The following is a 19,282-nucleotide window of genomic DNA, read 5'->3' as shown; positions in this document are numbered from 1 at the left end:
GTGTGATATGACTGGCTGTCACTACGATAATATGACCACCGTAAACACAGGCATGCCAACACTGATGCATGCTCAAAGGTATGGAATTTGATATGAGGAATAACAAATATAGCCTAATTATTAGCTCTCGCCTTGGCGCTTTGCTAGTTTTACCTTTATATTAGCTACCACAGACACTGTTCTCACGACAAATTTACAATTTTCCAGACGAAACTCTTTCATACAATACATGTATTCTATTCCTGCGACGGAGGAAGACTACATGCACCTTTCCATAAATAAATATTAAAAAAAAAGCTACTCGAGATTTAGTATCCCTACAAGAAAATGACATGGTGTCACGATCTATAATAGAATCTGTATTCAATCATTCTTTCTCGGGGAACTTTTTCTTTGTCTGCACTATTATAAACTCCTATTGTCATCTGTCAACTTTGAAGTTTTTTTTTTTTTTAGCTTAGACACAATCTACTTCATCAGCCCGCTTCTCAATGCCATTACCAAATACACGGGACTATTTATTTCCCAAAGATCAGGTCTATTCAATAATCCTTCCAATGATCTCGTCTTTGTATTTTACTCCTTGTCTATACAGAAACGTTGAAAGTTGGCTGATGGGATGAAATGGATGATCATGTGACTTCAATATCGCTATGTTTTGCATAATATAATGGATTATTTGATATGGATATTGTCATTTTCATTTCTTTTCTCCCTACATACTGCTTTTAACTCCTTTAATAATGTCGCTTTACACAATTGGATAAAATTTAATTTGCACCGTCTGAAGCCATAGATGTGTCACAAGGATCTGTATATAACTAGTGAAGCAGCACTCATTCACAATCCCCATAAAGAAAGAAATGATGATGTCAGATTCAAAATAATTGATATCCAATGAATTTCAGTTTATATGGCTCTCTCTACAAAACAATTTCGCTCCATCAAGTTATCTATACATATAATTGGAGAGCAAAAGAGATAGAACTTCAGAAGTTTCTTTAAAGAGCAATTTTGGACCAGTTAAAAGTTGGCTTGAAAAAAAAACCGAGTAAAATGCGATAAGCAGAACAGTTAAAAGTTGATCAGAAATGGATGAAAAATGTGGGCAAGTTAGGAAATTGTGAAGTTTTGCTAATTTTCACAAATCCCTCCTTGAAAAGTCAATATCAATATGGGAATGAGTGACTTGATCAAAGTTGATGTTACCGCCTCACGACTTGCTCTTTGGTTTTACACACAACATCCTGAAATTACATCAATGTCACTGGCTTGCCAATATGGGAAACTGTCATTCATAACTTTCTTCTTTACCCCATTTGGTACGATTCTACGAACTTCTTTGTGAAAAGACTATGGAGAGGATTTCGCGGCAAAGGACATGGCGTTCGATTTCAGTGAAACTGGTTTAGCTATGGTCATGATGTGTCCATTGCATGCATTTCAGTCAATTGGAACACACTATGTCATTGCACTTTACACAAGGCACTGAAGACAAATTCCTCCCATACATTTTTTTATTCCAAGACGTCCTCGATGGGTATCGAGTTGCCCTTGTGTTCGCAACATTACCACTGCGAATGATGTGATGTGGTACCTACATAAAGCATGTTCGTAATGGAGAAATTACTCAGTTTGTTGGTTTGATTTGGTTTTGTCCTTCGAAAGACAACGTTACTTAGTGAGAGTCGATTATCCCACAGCGCAGGGATCGAGACATGACTGCGGCCCAACCACAGAGCTGTGCAACGTTCTCGTCACTGCCTGTCAAAAGCAGGTGATGATGGGGTGAAACAATTTGGGGAAGGGGAAATTCCCCCCTGTGATGCGATGGGGAGAACATGACACAGCATCAAGCGCTAGATGATACGTGTGGCGAGCGCATGATTGTCTCTTTCGACCGCAGGATGATGACGGAGGCATGTGTGTTTCCCCATTCCTTCAAAGTCGGTCGCCGACTTCTAACTTGACTTCTTGTCTGGTATATACAAAGTACGTATAGCTCGGAAGACGTGTTCCATTCGACTGACATCCTCCGTGACGTCATGTGATTGAAGAATGCTGTCAAGGCTTTCCCTGTCACGTGACTAACTCTCCAGGTGGAATGACAAACTTATGCTATCCGTTCAGTCTTAAGTTTTCAGACCATGAGTTTATATTCACTCAAGTTTTAAGAGGGGTAATCAACCATGGTATTGGTATCAAAATTCAGTAGAAACAGACAGGAAACTATTACTGAAGCATTTACATTTTCCAAACGGTAAATGACGAAATCTTACAACAAAAGCTGGGTGGTACGTATGACAGTAAAACAGATCTTCCATTCAACGATCTTTCTGCTCCGGAACTCGGGAGGGGAGGGGGTAGCAGGAGGTATGCTGAAGTGAACAAACCAATGTCATAAGCACATACCCATGCCTGCTTGGAGGTAAATTCGTAGCACTGAACGAAATGTGATATTTTTCAGGGCCTATAATATCTAAAATGTTGTGGCTAGTTATGAAGATAAAGATGAATCTAGTCCTGTTCGCGTAACAAGCTCCACAATCCTGCCCCCCCCCATATATACACATACTTTATCTTCTTCTGCTGAGTATCTATCGCTTCTCTAGACAAACACTTGCTCCTGAGACCATGCCACCCTTGCCATAAGAGCGATTCTCAACGGTCGATTTTAACGACACCATGGAGTGTGCAGAGTGACAGCAATGGGGTCTACGTTGTTCCCGGGGCTGGGGGTCGCCGTATATCAGCGCCAACTCAACCCCCTTTTTCGTCTGTGGCACACATTTTTCTTCTACTTCTTTTCTTTATCTCTTTATTCGGAATGGGGGAGGAGGATGGGATGGGGTATAGGCCTAATCCGAAAAGAAAAAACGAAAATCCGTCAACGAGAAATAATCATCACTCTTTACAGTACAGTACCATTAATATGGAACGTGACTAAATCAGTAGAGTATAGGAGGAAAGTCTTGACATAATTATCGAAAATACATCACAGTATTGGATGTGTCATAGGAGAATTGAATGAACCATTATGGCCATTGTATTTTTTTTTCGCCGATGAATCAAATATCGCCATTGTATTCGTGTCCGTAACAGCATGGAGGTGGGAACATGTACGCGTCTTTTCAAACTCCGGCGTAACGCACACGCACGCACGCACAATACAAATAAAATGCATGCGTACATTAGAAAGACACCATGTTCAAGGACGTATACGGTGCAGACAGGAATCAAACTCCGGATCACCAAAGTCCAGTCAATAGTGTCGATGTAGAGGAATAACACAACGAAATCTCTCTTCCATTCAAATAGGCCCTAAATCAATGTATCTTTAAAATGCAGTGTGTATTTTGCTCTTCCGCTTAGAGTCATTCCTCAAGATTGTAATCGTTGATATCATTATAATAGAAAGTGAGCTCCCTCGTGGAGACGATATGAGCTCCCTCGAGGAGACTTGGTATACATTTAACATTCTTGTTTATATCTCTTTAAGATCTATAATGTTTATTTTATGTTAGAAGTGCTGTCTGGGGCAAATTATTTGTATAGGGCCCCATTTCTCTCTCTCTCTTCTTTCGTTTTTCAAAACAATAACAACAACAATAATAGAAAGTCATTGCACATGTGCTCAGTGGCTCCATGCGTATAACTTCACAAGCTCACACACATATCTCCTTTGGGTGTTTTTTTTCATTTTCAGTCTTCAGGTCTTTGTTAGTTTTTTTTTCTTCGTTGTTGATGATTTTGATATTTTTCCTCTCCATATAGGCCCTATACATTTCTGAAGGATCTGTAAAAGAGTGGACAAATATATTTTTGTAGGGTGGTTTCGGCATTAAATTTGGAGGACATAATGGCCTCCTTTTGATGAACACCAGTTCAATATTACTACTATACCACATATTACTACTATTACTTTGTATAGTACTTATGAAATAATAACATCAATGATAATAATAATAATAATAATAATAATAATAATAATAATAATAATTATTATTATTATTATTATTATTACTATTATGAAAATGATTATTATTATCATTATTATTATCATTATTATTATTATTATTATTATTATTATTATTATTATCATTATTATCATTATCACTATTATAACATCAATGACAATCATGATAATAATCATAATAATGGGGAAACCTAGATGTTCACATGTGCCACATAAATATGAATAGGACATGGCATTCATTCTTCAGTTGAATGTGGTGACGAACGATGCCAAAATAGATGATTAATAGAGAACAAAGCAAAACAAAACAGAAATGAATACACGGCATAACGTCTGGTATTTTGCTATCCATCTACACAGAATACGTCCCATAAGCCGAAGACTAGGCCCGGGCAAAATATTGTGCTCCGCGTCATAAGTCCGAATTTTAAATTGAATATGAAGAGCATTTGGCCAGAATCGGCTTCACAAATTAATGTCACCGCTGGCGCTACGTACATCCGATTGTAATTTCATTTGCCCACTTCGGGGAGTGCTGAAAAGTGAAAGGGGGCAAATGATGGATATAACAGCAGTCTGTTTTACAAGAATTCACTACGCAAACGTTTATTCTTTGACAAAGCAAAAAGATATGTGTATTTGTCAACAAGAAGATTTTTATCGCCTTTCAGTTTTTCTAACAACATTATTAAGTGAGGTTGTGAAATATCAGGTTATAATACTGCACTTGAAAAGAGAAAAAATGGCTAAGTTTGATGTGGGTAATTCATTAAAATCAAGTAACATATGATACAAATACTGAATGGGCCTACACCAACATGTTCAAGCCATGCGACTGTGACCTAGCTGATAACTTCTCATCTGGTTTGCATTGGGCGTGAATGTTATTCCTTCAAGATTCGTCAAGGCGAAAACGATTATGGTCCAGTACTGGTACACGGAAAGCGAAGTTAAAGTGCGTATCACGCTATTGAGTTTTTAGTGATAACATCAGAACATTAAACTTTTCTTGAAGTGCTTTGTAGTCATAAATTTGATTTTTTTACCACTTTAGTACAACAAAATGTCGCATTCAATTACATGAAAGAGGCTTCCCACTAAAGCTTCCAAATAACCCCTTGCCACTGAGCTATTACATTGCTATGAAGTCTGCTTTGCTTTCATTGGTTTCATTAACATAACTTCGTCTTTAACCCTCCGCATGTCACATCATATAACCTGCTCTTAGGTTTCTCTGTCAAATTTGTGTACATTATTGACTCATTGGGACCGAAAGGATTAAGGCGAATTCGCTTTTCCGTATACACCAGCCCATTATGAGGTATATGATCAGTATAAAGCCGTTATAGCACGGGACATTTTTTTCCCCGACAGTTTCAAGTTCAAAGGCGGTGAGTCAATAAATCCATAACCTGCTCTGAATTCCAGACGAGGTTATGAGTGCAATGTGTACTTGGTATGGTTTTGATTAGTTTGTAGAGACAATCATGTTTCCGGTATGACTTTGAGACATGAGAATATACTTCCCAAATGTTTCCTGCGTGCGTTTATAAATAACTATATACTATAGAGTAAAAACTTTACCGCCTCAACTTGAACAAAGGATTGAAGGAATCACGGGGGGGGGGGGGGGGTGGCGGCCCCTCCCTGGACGTACCATTCGTTAGCAAATAGGCATGAAATTTGATACCAGTGTCTAGCCATCAAGAGGACTTGTTACACTTGGCATTAAAAAGCGATAACGTGCCTGATGGGGATTAGATATTATTACAATTACATTATGATTTCATGTCACTCATGGATGCGACTGAAACACGCTTCTGTAATGCAACCTTGTGACACAAGGAATAAGGGTATTGTGGTGCAATTATCACCGAGTTATCGCAGAAGATACACAGCTGAATCATGCGTGATTTTAGTTCAGCCAAGGAGCAAGTAGCTCCTTGGTTTAGCTCTCCCTTCTCTCCATTTCATGCCCGCAACACACCCCTCCCCCTTTCAGTCCCTCTTGGATGTCAACCAAGTAGACCATAGGCATGATTCTCGCATGGCTACAGTTCCAATATGTTCATGGGAGAGAGGGTAGGCGTCGATATAGGTGAAGAAAGGTCCATCACCCATCCGTTACTGCACCATTCTAGCAATCTGGCTGCTGTGCAGTTAAAGAGAGTCTTTTCAAGCAAGACCTTTTTAGGAATGGGCAGGTGTAGAGGGATTGACAGGTGTCCGTGGTGGATTGTTTTCACATTTGAAATGTCTTTCGGTAACGCCGATACATGCACCGACTCAGACAGCTACAATACGAAACTGGCGCAAACCGTCGATGATTATTGTACTGTCTGCCTTATGACCTAATTCTCTTACCAGTCATGCTATATAAGGAAGGAACTTGGAACCAATCCGTGTAGCGAGGTCTTACGAGCGCTGCCCCGTTTACATCTCATACTGTAAGAATATCCAAAGTAGCTTGGCGCCAATCGCGCTAACCGGGGAGGTCATATCAGGAGCTCAAAACTACCTGCACTGTCCGATGACTCTGCTACCCTTGATGTGTGAGATTTTAATGTATAACATACAAGGAAAATTAATAATATATAGATACATAGATAGATAGAGAGAGATAGATATACAGATAGCTAGGTATATATATATAGATAGATAGATAGATAGATAGATAGATAGATAGATAGATAGATAGATGTTCGTGTGCGTGCGTGTGGCTCCGACTGTGATTTTTCCTGTCTGGTCTTAAATTTGTTATAATCACGCACTTAAAATGTATTGTGGAAAGTAAACAAAGGTCAAACATTATCATCATCAAAATACTGACGTATCTGTAATCAGGAAAGCAATGCTGAGTTTCATAATCATGGCAGTATAATATACTGTAATATTATTACATAATCCGCCCAGAATCCAAGATGTTGGGCGATGAAATAGAATGGGCTACCGCAGCTAAAGTTTGATGACTAGGATTTTTGTCGAGTCGTGCGCAGACATACTCAACTTATAACCCTGGACTACACGGGTCGACACGTCGGACAGAATGCGGGGATGAGAACTACGCCAGACCAGACAAAATAAACGTCCGTCCACATTCTTCACTGAACCCCTTTTGGATCACTGATGGAACATTCAGTTTTCTGTAACATTTCTTTTCGCCTCCCAACCCAAATCAGACACTGGGCAAATGTTTGTTCAGAACATTACCCCTGGAAGGGTAATAAAGTCGATCTGTCCGGGCTAATTAAGATTAAATCGGACAACAAAGAAAAGAAAGAATTATAACATTTCTGGTAACAATTGGGGTAAATGAATAATAAGTAACACTGCCATTACAAGCTGTATAGTAGTTTGAAGGTGAATATCAAGTGAACATTTCACTTTCATCTATTTCGTATTTGAGATTGGGATCGATATCACTATATAGTTTATGAAAACATGGCGTGAAACCTGGTGAATTAATGGCCTAACTTGTTTTACTTTAAAACTGATTGTATTGAAACTTTCATTTCTATTTAGGCTTACCCCCATTGATTTTGTCCTATCAAATTTCATATCATGCATTGTTTGAGATATAGACAGATGAAAGGCATGATCATGAAAAAACAACAACCAAAAACATACAAGTGAAGAGGTAATATCCATCCTTCCCGCGCAACCTCGCCTGAACGAATAAAATGTCGAAGATCTATTTTGGTTATATTGACACATTTCATACCATATATTATATTGTATGAGCCAATCATTCGCTTGACAAGTCTCAACCTACCAATCTCCATAATGCACAGATTAATTGCATGAAATACTGGTTGTCAACGGCCATATTACAGACACGTGAATTTGGCCAACCGAAATTAATGTCAACTTTAGTTTTCTGCCCATACTAAGCTTGTGGTTTCATGTTTTCTGCACATATAATTGGGATGAGTATGATGTGGAATATCGCCAGAGGAATTGATCAATTATCGTTCGACAGCACGATGTGGAATCATCCGACTGTATTTTGGATTACGCCAGTCTGACTTCAAACCCTTTCCTTCGTTGTAAAAACAGTAATAAAAAAGAACAACAACAGACTAACCACATCTAAGAGGCTGAGACGCGAATATATAGCGCAAGAAAAGAGGGATTGAAAATACGGGTAGTTCCACAGACAGCGATCTATGACCCTACAGGCGCTAGACCTCAAGAGTTGAAAAAGAGCAAAAAATAAACAGTGCGAGGAAATGGAGTTTGACAGTTCAACCAGACAGCATAACATTGGCTCAATATATTGAAACGAATGTTTCCCATGCGACTTGTCTGCGCCTGATCGTCTGCTGGAAGTGCGTGTGAAAATTGCGGCCACTGGCGCGAAACCACCAATGGGCAGTCGTTCATTCATTCAGGGTCAACCGATGACTGGGATGCACACTCATCACCACTTGTGCGTATTAACAGCGTGTTACACACACAAAACGAGTGAATGTAGTCTGCTTTCGATACTGACGCTGGGAAAATTGGAAAGTGAATAAATCTAAAACCTAACTCGTAAAAATAGCTTTAAATATAAAATAGATCGAAAATAATTATTAATTGCTCGGCTTACTCACGTTGTACTCACAAGACTACACTGGTCATCGACATCAATAAAAACAGTATGACTATGAAAATAACGTCAATCATTGAAAATCAACAGTCACGCAAAATATCCCCTCAATTTCAGTCTGGTGATATTTACGATTCGAGGAGCAAATTGTTTTCACTTACCGCGCTGTTGACACCTGCTCCATTGGCTCCAAGCAGTAGGGAGGTGAAGAGAGCCAGAAAATAGGTAAGTCCCAGGAAGAATTTGGAAGCCATGCCCTTCTTGATTGCAGAGCGGATGCGAGTCTCGCAGAATCCGGGCACACAGCGTGTCGAAAAGTGAGAGCCGCAAAAACGGTGATCACGGCTCAGCAGCGAGCGAGTTGAGGGACGGAAAACAAGGTGGAGTGCGAATCGGCAGCGGAAGGTGCTCAGCAAACTGTGCCAGCCTTGTAGGCCAACCACACGGAGCAGCAATGGAGCAAACACTGCAAGCTAGTCCGGCAGGTGCTCTCGTGAGAACACGTTTCTTAGCACTGGACAAGATCGTCGATTCTGCGCCCATAAATCCTCTCCGCTACAGTCTCTCCGACACGCCTCCCGCACGCGAACGTACATCCTTCATTCAGACAAAGTTTTCCTATTCATGTCCCAAGGAAAAATCTCCTGGATTCTCCACAAACACAAGAGAGGCGGGTAGATTACCTAACGCCCCTTGTTACTATTTTTGCTGCGGGTGCTTATTTTGCAGAAGAGACTGTAATGTAATCGTCGTGTGATGGCGGTATTCTGCTGCGGACTGATTTCAACGGTTATCACCGATGTAGCATGACGTGAACCAGGGAGCTACAAGGAAAAACAAAATGACATTACACATGACACCCCCCCCCCCATTTTTCCACTAAACAAAGGAATACATAAGGTGCCACCACTTTGCCCCCCTCCCACACTTTTTTCTTACCCCGAAGTGCGTAAGCTGCACTGGAAAGAAAATTAATATGAAAGATATAGATAGAAAGCTTCAAGTGTGAGCGCGATGAGATTTTGTTTTTGTTTCTTACGCTGAAGACCACCCCCCCCCCTTTTTCGCTTTTTAGCTGATGAAACCCGGAAGTGGCACCAGAAGTCTGAAGTGCCCCCCCCCCTCGACTTTTGAAAATGTGGTGCCTTCCATAATGAAGACTGAGGGAATCATTCGATAAAAATAATCGGTCCTATGTACATACGAAGGTTTCATGATTGAGTGATCATGAAGGTGTAATTGACACCATGGTGTTGATTTGGGCTGGCCTGTAGTGAGATCAAACAATCAAGTAGAATAGCCGAGCGCTGCGATAATATTATATTTGATTGACTTGTCTATTAACGTTGAGTTAAACATCAGTATAGAATCAGGGAGGTGAAAGAGAGTCTTCCACCTCCCTGGTAGAATCACTCCTGTTAAGGCAGATTTCACTCAAATTTCTTGTGATCAGCATTACATTTTTTTTCTCTCTCTCTCAAATCGAATGATAATGTATAGCAGTGGCGGATCCTGGATCCGCCCCTGTATAGTAATAATTGTTAGTCATACCGAAAAATGTTGTTTGTGCAACGTCCATACTTAAATTTCATAATGATCCCGATGAAAGTCATAATAGATGAAATGACTGACGAGGATGGTAATAACAACTAGGGTAATCAATTAGTGTTCATGTTATATTTTTGAAATAAAATGATAATCCCTCGGTTTCGATAAGCTTATGTATTCTGCTAAGTGTTATTTCCGACCTATTATCAACATAGGCCTATCACCAGCTGGTGTTCGTCCCCATAATGGAACGTGTGATTTAAGTGAGAGACTACAAAATGATTATGAAATAAAACAAAATGAATGGTAAATATTTTAGGAAAAATCGGCATTTAAAGGTCATGAGATTTAAAAGTTTTAATGTCATAATAAGATGACAAAAGTAACCCTCCTCCATAAGTCTGAATTCTCATTAGTTTCTTTATGTCCTTTTTGTCCTTTTTGTCCTTATTCACCTTCATAATCTCCATTTTACATTCTCTTCTATCTAATTCTACCTCCTCCTTTTGTTCTAATTCCTCCTCTTTCGCTCTTTCCCCTGTAGTCATTCCCATCTCGCCTTCTTTCAGTTTCCCATTTGTTTCTAGTAGTATTTGTTTTTTCTCTTCTCTTTTTATTTTTTCTCTCTATATAACTCCGTCTCACAAGCTACCTCTCTGTTCACTATAACACAAGACCAAACTAATTAGAAAGCACAGGGGGAGCACAGTCGCCGTGAAACGATTCCCATTATGACAGATATTATTTAAAATGAAACTCAACAGGGGGTAAGGGTCACTGGCTTCGGACAAGACAACCTCACTTGACCCGCCCTTCCTTCCTCTGTCCCCCCGCCCCAATCTGGTTGGATGTATACAGCACTGTAGCAATAATTGCCATTTCTCACACGCATCTTCGATTTAAGGACCTTACAGTAGTAAACCGATGCTTCTTTTACGGGTTCCACATATCGCACCAAATTAGTGCAGTGAAGATCTCAACGTTAGCATGTCACTTTTATAGCCAGAGCATTTAGTACAATATCAAGAGGCATTATCAATAAAAAAATGACAAAAGATTCATAGATATTGATATGAATAAAACTTATAGTGTACATATCGCACCTGAAGAGATAGTAAAATAGATAACAATGAGTTAATCAATATATTATGTGTTATGTGCAAAATAGTATCTTTCCGTGCTTTTTATTTCTTTGTTTGCCAAACGTTAGGCCTGTACTCCGTTTTCTTTGCTGCCTGAGATACAGTCCACTTTATTTTACTTAATAAGTAGGCCTATCATTTTCCTGTCTATGGATTTTCACTGCAGCTTCTGTCTAGCCTGTGCCATTAATTCCATGTTGTATCATTTTGTATTGCATCGTTTTTATTTGCTTTTTCACATTGTTTATGTTGTTAAAATTCAGGTTTATCTGTTAATCTGGTACCCCTTCGCCAGAATTAAGCTCCCTGTGGATACAATTGGGCGTTACTATTTCCCCTTTCTCCCGAACTCAGTTGGAATCACAAGGTGATAAAATCTGGCATTTCCTATTGATGAAGACCTTGAAAAATAGGCCTAGTGACTGATCAAATACCGGAATGTATAGTCTGCCAAAGAACTGCAACAGAGAGTTAGTAGGCCTTTCTTTTTTATGATTGCCTGGTTGAAAAAAAAAATGAATTTCCACCGAACATGCCAAAAGGGGGATTTTTTTCTTCATTTCTATGTTCAATGATTTGTACTTGTATAGGCCCTATCAACCTATGGATAAATGCGCTTGACTTTCGTTTGATTTTGTGTCGCAGGCGATATGGGTCAATAAACTGCATGATGTCCATGTAACAGAATTTCATTTCACGATAATCATTGTAAATGTGGTTAAGTATATTGCGTCGATGTAAACTTTGCCCCCTGCTAATATATAGTGACGCATGTTTAAATCAGAACGCTTTCATGAATGTGCTGCACTGCAAATAAATTTTCTTACCTCTATTATCACGGTTATATAACATGGACATCACATTTGTATAACATTTTGATAAATTTTCCGGTCTGAAAATTAATTGCAATAGACATAACGCTTAAGCAGTAACCATTGGTGGGATATTGTTTTCTTTCTGAAGTTATTTCTGACAGATCTGCTCGGTTTCATTAACTTCTTTTGTGCCAATGAGTCAAATGTGCTCAAATTTTGCACACAAACTTACGAAGATGTAATCAATGTGGCATGCAAAGGGTTAACGAGGCCTGGATTTAGAGTTACACAGTATGTAACAAAAGATGATCCAATCCCGTACAGACTGACCCATATAACATGTGAATGGATGTCATGAACTTATGCTGCTACACACTCACCACAGAGTCAGGAAAGAACATATTCATCGATAACTTCATAGTTATCAAAACGAGCAATGGTTCAAAAATAGCAAGACAGATAGACAAAATATTTATTCAGCAGAAAATGTAGCTGGAAATGATAGAATAAACAATTATGGATTGATGAATAAATGAATAATGAATAAGGATACAATTAACATATTTTGAGTTTGCTGAAAAAAAAGATAAACAAACATGCAGAATAATGAACGAGATAGATGTTACAGATGAGTAAACCTGCATGTATTCCAATGACCTATATTATGCACATATATGAAAGTCAATTATGGATCTGCGTTTCAATGTCATTACTCTTTATTTTCTTGAGTAATTTCGTCGGGAATATACCCCCAAAAATGTGAATATAAGACTTCAAGTTAAGAATTCAGTTTTCTATTTAAAAAAAAAAATGTTGCCAATGATACCTGGATCATGTGGTTCCTTTTCCGACATGTCTGTTAATTGACAGATCATTCGGCAGACACATTGAGGAAACTCACACCTGAACCTTCACCCCTCTGACTAATATCTTTCTTTCATTTGATATCTGGATCACTTATGAAGTTAGGATTGTGATGATTCTGCATTTGAAATAAACAAATGTGTACGATCAATATGGACTAAAAATGAAAGAGGATATTATATATATATATATATATATATATATATATTTTTTTTTTTTTTTTTTTTTACAAACCTAATGAATGCAAGCGATGGATGAGGAAAATTAACTACAAATATACAGCATCAAAATAAAATAGAAATTGGGTTTCTTGGACTTGAAATGTTGATAAAGAAGTAACTTTTAGCAAGTCTAGGCAATCAAAAACAGTGTATGATCAATGGCTTATACCTACGCTCAGCTCGCTCAACTACCAAGGAGGTAAAGATGTATCCTGATACTTTCATCATCATGGACTTAGTCTCCATGGTATTATTCATGATTCGGTGTCTCCGCCCCAACCTTACATTAGGCCCCACCCCCATATATACTCAGAGCGCCTTATTCGATAGTGCTTCGCTCTAGTCAAGCGATGGTAAAGTAGGCCCTATGGATTGTTTTAAACATCTTAGTGAGACATGTATGAGTCACTACAACACCGTCTTACCAAAGAAAGGAAAACCAGAGGACAGACGTGAATGGACCCTGCTGGCAGCAATTCTACAATCAAATGCGAAGGGTACATATCACCGAACCAAATAACTTGTGTAAATATGTAGTCCCACCTATTAAAATGGGTGTCAGTAGGGCCCTACACATAAGTCACATGTTTCGTATCTCAAGAACTCTGTTCTGCACAGAATGATTTTGTACAGAAATTTTAGCCTGTCAAGAAGTCAAGCCACCTTTGCCTGGAATTTGTTTCTTAACTGGAGGGGTGGAGTTGAGCTGCATTAATTTTTGAGGATTTCAGTATCTTTATATCTCGTTTATGCCTGATATTGTAATAAAAATTTAATCAAGGTAGCGGTCACGTCACTGACACTGTCACTAAAGACAATTGACAATTACGTGATGTGTTTGACCGAAAGATCGGTCTGTATCTGGTTGTTGGGGATATGTTCCGCAGAGACTGTGTCTGGCTTCACGGTTGTCTGTGGAGGAGAGTGATAACGCCAATAAAAATAAAACTAAAAGACTCCTGCCTCCTGACAGACGGATCTTTCTGTCTAGTGATGTGTGTACGCTGTCACGTCACACTCGGTGTCACTGAGCTGAGGTCGAGGGTATTGAAGAGCGAGCTGAGCAAGGCTAGTACGTTTTGAGTAGGTTATTGGACCTTGTACTTGTTATTATTGTTACTTGACTCTTGAGTCTTATTTCCTGCAGCTGCCTGCCCTCTGCAGCTCCCTGCCCTATGCAGCTCCACTTCTCTCATAAAGTCTCTGAAAGAGTCAGGAGAAATGTAGGTAGGTCATGAAGTGGACAAATGCACAAATACAGCTGATGTATACTCGGGTGATGATCCTGCGAGGCCGGCCTAGTTAGGCCTAGATAGTCACAGCTGCCCAGTTGACTGTGTCTGTGGAGGACCAATGACTATGTGTTGATTGTAATATTATGACATGGCTGCCCAGGTAGACTAGGAGATTGCCAAACTGAAAGTTGATAATAATTAAAAAAACATAAGACATTAACATCATGCCATTGGCTCCCTGAATATTGTATTGATGCAAAATTGATATTATTAATCTCATTGAAGTTTTGTTCTCTTTACTTGTTTATAGAATCCTCTTCAAAATATACTGTGGTATCCATGGCAACTGGCTCAAAGTGTATTGGTGCTTCAAAGATGAGCAAAGCAGGTTCGTGTGTACTTTATTTTAGCTGGATTCTAAGTAGACTGGTAGTGTGCAACTGTTCCTCTGTCAAACACATTACAATTATGTGCATCCATGACAAAAGTCTTGTCTAAATTGCATCATTCCCCTATTTTTGTTTATGTGTGTGTGTGTGTGTGTGTGTGTGTGTGTGTGTGTGAGTACATTATAATTATAATGGGTTAGGAGTTCAGTTATTTGTGTGTTGATTTCATTTTTTTTTTTTTTTTTTAAGTAGTACACCAGACTGAAGTATAGTGCTGCAGTAAACCTCCCCAATAAATCTTCACTTGGGATGGTTAAATGCACAGTTGGCCGTATATCTTTAGGAAACTTTGATTTAAAAAAAATGTGAACAAACAAAGTCATTGTGACTGTAGACCAAGTTATAAAATAAGCAGATTATAAAAATCTTAGAGAGAAAGAACATAAAATATAGGAAGGTTATGAACATTCATATAAACGTCTCTTGGCCATTGAACATTTTATGCCAAGGTCCTGCTTCCATGAAACAAGTGCAAGTCAGGTGAATTTAAATGCTAGACTTTTGATGAGCTTGAATATTGAAAGACTGATGGTGATTGTTTGTTTGTTTGTTTGTTTGTTTGTTTGTTTGTTTGTTTGTTTGTGTTTTTTTTTTGGTGTTGTTTTGACTTTCATTTTGTAAAATGCAACATTTATGCCACATGATTAATGTACATTCTCTAACAATGTGATATTGGTACTTGTAATCATCTGCTTAATTTTCTAAAATCACAGGTGACATCTTGAATGACAGCCATGCTGAAATTCTGGCCCGAAGGGGATTTCTAAGGTACGTAGCAAGAATTATCATTTCCAATTTCAGTGTTTCATATCAGGGATTTTGTTGTTGTTTTCATTTTGGATGACCATACATAGTGGCGGCAAGATAACAAAATGTGGAATATTTTCTTCTTTTTTTCTTTAGACTTACGGAATTTTCTCTTTTTCTTGCAAGGTTGCAAGGTTTACCATCAGAGCATCTGTAGGCTTGTAGCAGTAATTGTATTTGGCACTGAAATAATTTAGATTGCAAAGATTTTTCAGTGAATTGTTAAGACAGGTCAGGATTGTTTTGTGTTATTGTATTTTCTTATTTTAGATCTTTGCAGGGACTAAAGTAAATCACTTTGCATTTGAGACTAACAATAATAGATTCAGCAAATTTGACATAGATAATTGATAATAGCCCATTAGTTTATAGTAAACATTTTTTTTTTCAACCAAAAGAGATGCCATTATTTACTTCTTTTTTTTCTTGTATCAATATTGTATAACTGTGCTTTTGACCAATGAACAGGCTGCTTAGCTCACAAAAATGTTGTCCTCAGTTTGTTTGTTTGTTTGCTTGTTTGTTTTGTTTTGTTTTTTATCACATCACCATTGTTCCCGTGCACAGATACTTGTATCATCAACTCAAACTAGCCTTCAGTGGTAACCATAACAAAAGCATCTTTTGCGAGCCGGAAGAAGATGGGCAAGTTTGTATGAAGAGAGGTGTCCTGTTCCACCTCTTCACAAGTCATACACCATGTAAGCTGCAATTCACAATGTTTGTGTTAGGCCTACGTAATAATGATGACAGTTGTCAAAATATGGTGATGATAAAAAGAAAAAAAATTAGGATCGGCTGGGCATTTAATTTTCTTTACAGGCAAAAATGCACTCCTGTTGAAACTCTGTGAAGTGTTCAACAACTGATATTTTTCAAGAAATAAAAGTTGATAGGGATTGGCAAACTCAAAAAAACTCACAGAATAATGATATGTTGACAAATCAGGGATTTGCCTGTCTGTTTTTGTGTTGTTTTTGTTTTGGTGTGTGTGTTACCCATGATAATACAAGTTCTTGATGAAGCTAAACATTAATTACTTGAATATGAAAGCCCGATCTGTGTGTTCTTGCTGCTAAAGTAACAAAGACTGCTTTTATGTGTATTTATAACTGATATACTGTATGTATAGTGGATAGAATAATTTCTTGTAATGTGCATGTTTGAAGAGGGGTTTGAAAATCTTTGTGTCATTTCTTTTGCAACTTCAGAGAAGGGACACCTTTTTTCCCCCTCAGAGGATATACTATCCTGCAAAACTTGTCATGACAGAACTTGTTTCTTTTCCAGATGAAATTGTCCCTGTTTACATACTTGAAACTACATGTATTTAAAGGACAAGTCCACCTTCATATACATAAGGATTGAGAGAATGCAGCAATATTAGTAGAACACATCAGTGAAAGTTTGAGGAAAATTGGACGATCCGTTCAAAAGTTACGAATATTTTAAGTATCTGCGCAGTCACTGCTGGAAGAGAAGACTACTACAGTGTATGATGTCACATGCGTACAACTATATAATGAAAATAAAAAGAGAATTTCACAAAACTTTACTTTTTGAATAAAGTGCACAGTTCTTCGACTTGCTACTGACGTATGTTAAGGGTAATATTATTCCCCCTGCCTTCTGAAAGAGAGAAGTCGAGTGTTCTTTTGTTATGGGAGAAAAATGGAAATATGTTGAATTTTCTTTATTCTTTCTTTATATCGTTGTGCTCATGTGACATCACAAGCTATAGTAGTCTTTTCATCCAGCCGTGACTGAGCAGAAACTTCAAAAATTCATAACTTTTTAACGGATTGTCCGATTTTGCTCAAACTCTCACTGATGTGTTCCACTAATATTGCTGCATTCACTCAACCCACATGTCTATGAAGGTGAACTTGTCCTTTAATGATTTTGCACAAGTAGTGTGGCTGATTTTCACAAGCTTCATATATGCATAATATATTATTCACAATCACATATGATATTTCTGTTATTTGGTACAGTGGACTCTCATTGTAATGAAGTCCTTGGGACAGGCAGTTTTCTTTTGTTATTTAACTGAAAAATAAACAATAGAAATACATAGCGTGGATAACGTTGCGGCCCGAATTTTTACTTCGTTGTAACCGGAATTTTGTTATAACCATGTTTGTTATAACGGGAGTGCACTGTATCATAACAGCTCAACATGAGGCTTTTTTTCCTGTTTTTCTTTTTTCCTTATCCAATATCCTGGTGGGTTTCAGACACAATGACATTGTGTCTTTTATATCATAGTACTGTTACCATCAAAGTGGCAGTAATTGCCCACAATTCCCTTGCTTTTTTTCCCTGATATTCCCTGTACCATCTTACTTTGCCATCAAAAGAATAGTTTTTATATGCATTTCATATCATTGATGCTATTAGTCGATACACATCATGTGAACAAGAAAATGTCTTTTTACCGTGATGATTTTTTTGTTTTGTATTCTATTGCTTGTTTTTCTCCTGTGTTGTTTAGAATTCAAGAAGCATTTTCAAACTCTGACATTAACTTTTGTCTGTTCTCACAGGTGGAGATGCATCAATTTTTCCTAAGACTGAAGAAGCGTGGAGCCAGAGTGCTGAGAGTGAATCAAGTCAAAGATGTAACACAGGTGGTATTCCATCCCAGCATTCTACTCAGGGGCATAAACGAAGGGCAGATGAGGACCTGCGTGGAGAGTGCTCTTCCAAGTCACAGAGGCTAAAGGTTGAAGCTCAGGAAAGGTCAGAAGCAGTGTCAGACCAGTGTGTTTCATCATGCAATGACGTAAGTGTTGCAGAAGATGCTGGTGAGTCCTCAACACAAAGATATGCACGGTGTTATCATATCAGCCCCTACAAAGAGGGACTAATTTTTGTTAGGAAGACTGCAGATAGCAATCTTGGTGCTGATGGGAAGAGGGTAGACTCTGTAAGTTGTGTGGACCATGAAGGTACTGTTCAAGGTGGACAAATGTGTGCTCCGAATGAAAACCACCCTTCAAACAACCTTTCATCTCCTCCAAACCAAATTGGCACAATTTGTTTGAAGCCAGTCTCTTTGACTCTGCACTCAAATGGTACGGTGTCATGCGCAGAATCACAAATGCTGCCCAGCCACTTTGCGAATGCAGAAATTGAACTTTACAGTCACTGCAGGAGAGAAAAAGCTTCCAGGACAGATATCTTCAGAACGGGGGCCAAACCAGTGCCCGCTGGTCCCCAGGATCCCCTGGCCCCAGGAGCGGAATACCACACCGTTGGCATCCTGCGTATCAAGCCAGGACGAGGGGACAAGACGATGTCTATGTCATGTAGCGACAAAATTGCACGGTGGAATGTTTTGGGCCTCCAGGGAGCATTACTGTCTCATTTCATCAGAAGTCCGGTGTATCTAGCATCAATCTCCGTTGGCAAGTATGTTGTGTAGTCGCTACGTTTTTGTAACCATGTCATGATCACAATTCGTTCTTAGAATAACTTGTGTCAATTTCACAGTCAGTGCACAATCGGTTGCATTTCTAGCAGTATCTATGCATATTTTTTCCTGATTGTCAAACAGTGAAACTTTGTGCTCATCTTGATTTGTTTCATCTTTTTTTATTTATTTATTCATCTATCTTTTTTTTTGGGGGGG

At 38.5% G+C, this 19,282-nt stretch overlaps 2 protein-coding genes across 2 annotated transcripts in view; one reads left to right on the top strand and one right to left on the bottom strand.

The window, feature by feature from the left end:
• LOC139712366 (zinc metalloproteinase nas-14-like) overlaps positions 1-8,859 on the bottom strand; it is a 134,146-nt gene extending 125,287 nt beyond the window's left edge. The window contains exon 1 of the mRNA XM_071624197.1: positions 8,729-8,859. Within this exon, the coding sequence (XP_071480298.1) occupies positions 8,729-8,821 (93 nt within the window). The 5' untranslated portion in view covers positions 8,822-8,859. The remainder of the gene's footprint in view (positions 1-8,728) is intronic.
• A 4,636-nt stretch (positions 8,860-13,495) lies between these two features.
• LOC139712383 (tRNA-specific adenosine deaminase 1-like) lies at positions 13,496-19,075 on the top strand. The gene is made up of 6 exons (XM_071624209.1): positions 13,496-13,654; positions 14,703-14,780; positions 15,555-15,609; positions 16,216-16,349; positions 18,195-18,455; positions 18,744-19,075. Exons 1-6 carry the CDS (start codon positions 13,525-13,527, stop codon positions 19,073-19,075), a joined length of 990 nt encoding a protein of 329 aa, XP_071480310.1. The 5' UTR covers positions 13,496-13,524.
• Positions 19,076-19,282: the final 207 nt, after the last annotated feature.

The sequence above is a fragment of the Diadema antillarum genome, unplaced genomic scaffold (assembly GCF_040938485.1).
Source record: "Diadema antillarum isolate AM-2024a unplaced genomic scaffold, OU_Dant_1.0 seq00001795_RagTag, whole genome shotgun sequence".
In the NCBI taxonomy this organism is placed as follows: domain Eukaryota; kingdom Metazoa; phylum Echinodermata; class Echinoidea; order Diadematoida; family Diadematidae; genus Diadema; species Diadema antillarum.
Note: the sequence above shows the minus strand (reverse complement) of the source record. Positions and strands in the feature narration are given on the sequence as shown.